The 6,289-nt window shown below is 51.1% G+C and overlaps 1 protein-coding gene across 1 annotated transcript in view; it reads left to right on the top strand.

The window, feature by feature from the left end:
- Positions 1-1,460: 1,460 nt before the first annotated feature.
- Positions 1,461-6,289, top strand: part of LOC108574857 (histone deacetylase 4) — a 21,462-nt gene continuing 16,633 nt past the window's right edge. The window contains exon 1 of the mRNA XM_017937503.1: positions 1,461-1,567. Coding sequence (XP_017792992.1) covers positions 1,492-1,567 — 76 coding nt within the window. The 5' untranslated portion in view covers positions 1,461-1,491. The remainder of the gene's footprint in view (positions 1,568-6,289) is intronic.

The following is a 6,289-nucleotide window of genomic DNA, read 5'->3' on the forward strand; positions in this document are numbered from 1 at the left end:
CTGGTACGCGCGCTCGCGCGCAGCACTACGCACGCACACACACATACACGTAGCAACACTCCACGAATCTACGCGTCGCATTTTTGCCACGTGTCGTGCGATCAGACTCTATCTAAAAGTTTGCGCATTTAACGAATGTTTATACACGGTACCAATTCGACATCGAGTCTGCGACGTTCCTTGTTATGATCTATGCGGTTCGAGTGGACGCATCGGAAAGTTAGATCTTCCATTTCGGGAGATGGAAGTGCTTCAACGACGACAGCGAGTAACCGCTTTCGGGACTTTCGATCTGTTACCGCTAATACCACCACTTCTACCGCTATCCTCACTGCTACTACGACCGAGCAAGGTTGGACCGCGCGCGCGAAACTGAGCCAAGCTCGAAGCTGCTCTGAATCGCCGCCACCACCACCACCACCACCACCTCCACCACCACCTCCACCACCACCATCTCCACCACCACCTCCACCACCACCACCTCCACCACCACAACCTCCACCTCCACCACTACCACAACCACCATCATCATCATTATCATCATCATCATCATGATTCCTCATCACGATCATCGGCGTCATCGTTGCCGTCGTTACGGACGCTGATACGGGATTAGACACGGGACACAAATATTGTCACCATTGTCAGACACACGAAGCTCGATTTCGGAAAACAAAAATGATACCTTTTTGTTTTCCCGTTTTCTCCAACTCCCTTTTGTGCTTGAGCAAGCAAACGATCGATCAAATTGGCAATACCTTGTTGCCCGCGACGCGTTCTGTCAGCTGTTCTCACGTAAATGGTTCTCATGGCTCGAATTACAAAAGGATTCTATTCTCCGTGATTCATAATTCGATAAATCGTGCCATTTGGATTTTACTACGGTAATTGCCGCTTGTGCATGTTGCATATGTGTATAGGTGCATGTACACGAGGCGGACGCGTCGCGTGTGTACGAGTCGTCCAATGGTGGAGCTCGTACTTCGATGTTCGTTGTTTATTTAATAATGATTTTTGAACAGACGGGTTATACAATGCACGCGATCTTTCCGATTGATCGGTGACGAAGCACAAGCTTATCCTGCGGGCGTGATAACCGTTTGAAGGATCGTCGTTGTAAATAAATTGTGCGTATACCAGGAAACTAGCACAATCCTCGAACGGTTGTTTCGTTCGACGACATTCTGCGCTCGGCACGCGACACTCGCCACGCGACACGCGACGCATGATGCCAGAATAAATCCAACCCGATGAGAAACGCGGATTTTCCGTTAACAGTGGTTGCCAAAAAGGCGCGCGACGGTTTGCGCATCACGTAGTCCCGAGGGGATTTGACTTCCGGTTGCAGCAGTTTGCAATTTCGCAATCTAACGCGAACGCGTTTCGTAGAGTGTGCGCGGCAAAGCTGTAGAAAAAATTGCTTGTTCGCGTTGCAGGAAACGTATGCGAGCAGTAGAGAAGAGAGTTACGAGGTTGCAGCGTTGACGGTAAATGCAGGGTTCGGTGAATGTTGGAGGAAACAGAATGTCCAGCGAGCAAGCGCGAGCTAGCGCCGTCGCGACCAAAGGTAAGTGTTCGCGGCGTGCTTCATTTTTATCCTTCTTCTCGCTGATCGTTGGTGAATCTTCGACATCTTAAAGAAGGGAAAGGGGGAGAGACAGGGAAAGGGAAAGGAGGCAGAAGTAGGTGGCCTCCCGAGGTCATCATGGACACGATCCACGGTTGCGGTTGACGGTATTCTAGCAGCGTGGGAACCGAAGATCGTAAAGTCACCGTGACGTGAGTATCGGAAAACGATCACGACCACGATCATGGCCACGAACGACAGCTCATTATCGTCTATCGTTACCAAAAATAACTTTGGATCGTCGCGACGAGCGATCTGCTTTTCAATTCCCATCGACAACTACTAGGTCTGTGCTAGTTGTGTTTGTTCGTCGATTCGCGACGAACATCCTATTTATTCGCGACAACGTCCACTAAGCGGACGATAGTTCGCTTTCGTCGATCAGCAGCGGCGACGTCATCGCTAAAAGAGGCTTCGAAGCTAGGAGGCACGCACAGGGCAATTTGAATCGCGAAACATTCGAGACGGATTTCAAACGATCATGATTCAGCGTGGTCGCAGTCTCTTCGATAACGACCGTTTCGTTTCTTACGGTTGATCGCGAAATCACTGGCGCGTTCTCAACGTCAACGCGACGGAGGTTCATTCATCGTTTGGTATATATTTTCGATCCGTGTCACCCCTTCTCCTCTACGTCGCACTTGTTGCCATTGAGCAGCGAGACGAGTCGTACGTGCACATAGATCATCGACGTGACGCTACCGGACCAGACCAGACTAGACCAGAGTAGACGCGACACGTAATTCGTGAAGAGAAACAGAGAGAACATGTGGTGATGTAGAAAGGGCAACGAGGAAAGAGGGTTAGGTGGTAGGGTGATTTAAAAAGGAGAGAAAAAGCGAGGGAAGAAACTGTTAGTTAATATTTCAGACAAGTTGCGGCTATTTCGGTACGAGAGCAATTTACTGGATAGTACGGAGGATGGGGTGCAGTCAAGAGAGGGAAAAACTTGGTGAGAAAGATGGTGGGGTGTAGTAGCGCGATACGGACAGAGAAGAAACAGGTAAAAATACATTTTGAAACGCAGCGGGGACCTTTCGGGTACCAAAAATAGATCGTAGATCAGCGACCGTCGTCATTCGTCATTCGCGATCCTTGATCCGTCAATCGTCTCTTGTCGCTGGTCGTCTCGAACGTCTCGAACGTCGAAGCCATCGATTGACCGGTGGGAAAAAGACGGAGAACGAGAGAGAGAGAGAGAGAGAGAGAGAGAGAGAAGCGATGTAACGTTTGTTGCACGGTTTCTCGAGGTTTCTATTTTTAGACGGCCCGATCGAGTATACGGGCACCGTCAAGGCCGCGCGTTGCGAAACAATTATCGGTGGCACTTGTTGCGCCCGCGCTACCATCTGAATCGAATCGTATCGGTTACTCCTCGATTCTTCCTAATTAACGATTCTGCTCCTGATTCTCGACGTGAAGATGTGAATAGGTAAAACGCGGAGGGCGGGCTTAGCGTCTATCGACTGGGTAACGAGTCGCCTTTCTTACTTCCTGCAGGAGATTTCGAAGATCGTGGTACGCCAGTCGTGTAATTAGGTACATAAGCTATGCGCCGACTTCTTAAATGCGACCAGTACCGCCTATAGATGTGCGCGATCGGCACTAGTAGAATAAGCATCAGCCCAATTCCTTTCAACGTCATAATTTTTCGCATGTCGTGCTCTTGTGCTGCCGTCCACGTGAGAAACTCTACCACGTCTTTTGCCATTTGTGACTCGGTGGCAGGCGTACCGTCGTCGTACTCGAGCATGCCTGAGAACAACATCTGCAAAAGCGGAAGACAAGGAGAGATAAGAAAAGCGCGGTTGGGTTGATTCAGTTCTCTCCAGTTGCTCCATCTCTTCCAGAAACACTCACGCTTGGCATCGAGACGAATCCTCCGGGGAAATAGACGTTGAAGTATTGTCCTTCGGCTACTTGGATTCCTGCCGGTGGTTCCATCCATCCCGTGAGCAGTGAGAAGAGGAAATCGATGCCTTGGTACCGTGAGAAAACGACGTTCGAGAGATCCGGCGGATAAGCGCCAGAGTTGGCCGCTCTGGCCGCTTGCTCGTTCGGATACGGATCCGGGACACGGTCGGTCAATTTGCATGATCTCGTATACATGTTCCCTTCGTCGTCGGGACCGTCCTCCACCTGATCGAAATCGTATCGTCTCTTTGAATTACGGTGATCAAGGGCGAAAGGGGCATGGTGTTATTACACAGTCCGAGAAATGACAAAAGTAAAACGCGAAGAAACGTGTTCGAAACCTCGAACTCGGATGCGGTCGCTGTGGCCTCTTCCACAGAGTGCGTCGTTTCGACCAGATCGAGGAACTTCACGTATCGCAGACTGTGACACGTGTGGCACACGGTTCGGTAAACCAGCCATCCTCTTCTCAGAGCGGAGTGGTCGAAAGCTTTTAATACACCGTGGAATCCCCAGGGGTAGCTTGGTAATTCGATTTCCACGCCCTCGAGCGCTTTCACGGATGATTCGTCGAGAAAGTGGAGGACCATGGCGCAGCCACCGATCATCCCCGTTAACACGCCCCCAAGACGTAACACTTTTTTCCCTATCCTTTTTCCCGAGCTCGTCGACAAGCTGCTGCTGCTGTTCCAACGCGATTTCTTTGATACGGCTTTCGCGCTTGACCAGCAGAATTTGTAGTACGACATTGACAGAACTCGATTCACTCTGCTGCCGATTATCGCCATCATATTCCTATTTGAATTGACGCTCGATGAAAAACAATCGAAACACAGGTTTTTCCGAGACAATTTCGCGCGATATGTTCGTAGATATTGTTTTTAATGAGCAAACCGTTGCGATGGGGGCACACCTGGTTCGGACGATCGGTCGGAGGTTCCCTATCGGGCGTATGTATATACAGAACTGTCGCGTTAGTTGACCATCGTTATCTCCACCAGTTCTTGGAACTGGCTTCATGGAGTGAACCTCCAGCATTACGTATTTAAACATGGACCTCGATATTTCATGTCAGGTATCCGTATTACACTCACATTCAATGGAGAAGAAACATATTCGGGATTTCCTAGAACACTACCACCCTTGATTGCTGGCCAGATGTGGTCCCGAGCCGCGACTAGATAACGCGACAGTACTATACATGTCTAGTACTTACATATGGATGTACATATATACGTGCGTCGAAACGCGCCTATTCGCCGCGTTCGTTCATGAACGTACCTCCTCTCTCGTGGTTATGTAACACACAACCAGCGTTACACAACCTTTTACAATAAAGGCGTCGAGTGTATTTCCGCGACGTTATAAATAAACTACTCGGTTATGCTTGGTATTATGCATGCGCGCATATTGGCGAGCTTACGTCGAATCGGACTCTTCAACTGCGAATAGTGTTCGTAACGTTAGGTATGGATACCTGCTGTGCGATTCCGTGATCGGTTTTCATTCTTTTCCATCGATAACACGATGCGATGCATGCGCGTGCGTCGCTTAACTTTTCAAAAGTTAGCCACTGCGCCGTTCGTACGTATATCGATATATGTACACCGGTAAAGAGTATGCGATTGTGGACGAAAACGATAATGCTGCTGCTGCGACTGATAATCATCCTGAGCAACGTGAGCCGATCTAATAATAGGTACATATCTATCTCGTATATATCGATCCACACCACGGCGAGCCATTATTCTCGCTGGTATCGCTGTGAGCTGAAACGCGCGTTAGCGAAAGATTGATTCGTCGATGGAGAGACGAAGTGGCGGCAGCGACGCGGTCGTTATCAAACAGCACGACGGACGCTGCTATTTATATCGGTGCTCCTCGAGCCTCGTGACGATACGTGCGACGCTCGGATTAACGAACCCCGTTAATCGATCCGCTTTGTTCTCGCGCGCTAAGTTTCAACGAGCCGGCGCGACGGGGGGACTGAACAAGAAATTTTCGTGAACGAGCTAGTTGCCGCGTGCCAGTTTTAATACATAGTTCGAACAAGGTTAAGAAAGAACCAGCTGGCGCGCCTCTGTTCAATTTCGATTTGGTCGCTGGAACGAGGTCGCCGAGAAGGCGTTTGCAATCGAGTTTGCCACAAGCCGCGTTCAACTCGATCGTGTTCGATCGGAAACATTGACACAGGGGACGGTAGTACGACTCGTGTCTACGGACCCTATATATCTGCGCGAAGGCGAAGGCGAAGGCGAAGGCGAAGGCGAAGGCGAAGGCGAAGGCGAAGGCGAAGGCGAAGGCGAAGGCGAAGGCGAAGGCGAAGGCGAAGGCGAAGGCGAAGGCGAAGGCGAAGGCGAAGGCGAAGGCGAAGGCGAAGGCGAAGGCGAAGGCGAAGGCGAAGGCGAAGGCGAAGGCGAAGGCGAAGGCGAAGGCGAAGGCGAAGGCGAAGGCGAAGGCGAAGGCGAAGGCGAAGGCGAAGGCGAAGGCGAAGGCGAAGGCGAAGGCGAAGGCGAAGGCGAAGGCGAAGGCGAAGGCGAAGGCGAAGGCGAAGGCGAAGGCGAAGGCGAAGGCGAAGGCGAAGGCGAAGGCGAAGGCGAAGGCGAAGGCGAAGGCGAAGGCGAAGGCGAAGGCGAAGGCGAAGGCGAAGGCGAAGGCGAAGGCGAAGGCGAAGGCGAAGGCGAAGGCGAAGGCGAAGGCGAAGGCGAAGGCGAAGGCGAAGGCGAAGGCGAAGGCGAAGGCGAAGGC

Source organism: Habropoda laboriosa, unplaced genomic scaffold (assembly GCF_001263275.1).
Source record: "Habropoda laboriosa isolate 0110345459 unplaced genomic scaffold, ASM126327v1 scaffold210, whole genome shotgun sequence".
NCBI lineage: Eukaryota > Metazoa > Arthropoda > Insecta > Hymenoptera > Apidae > Habropoda > Habropoda laboriosa.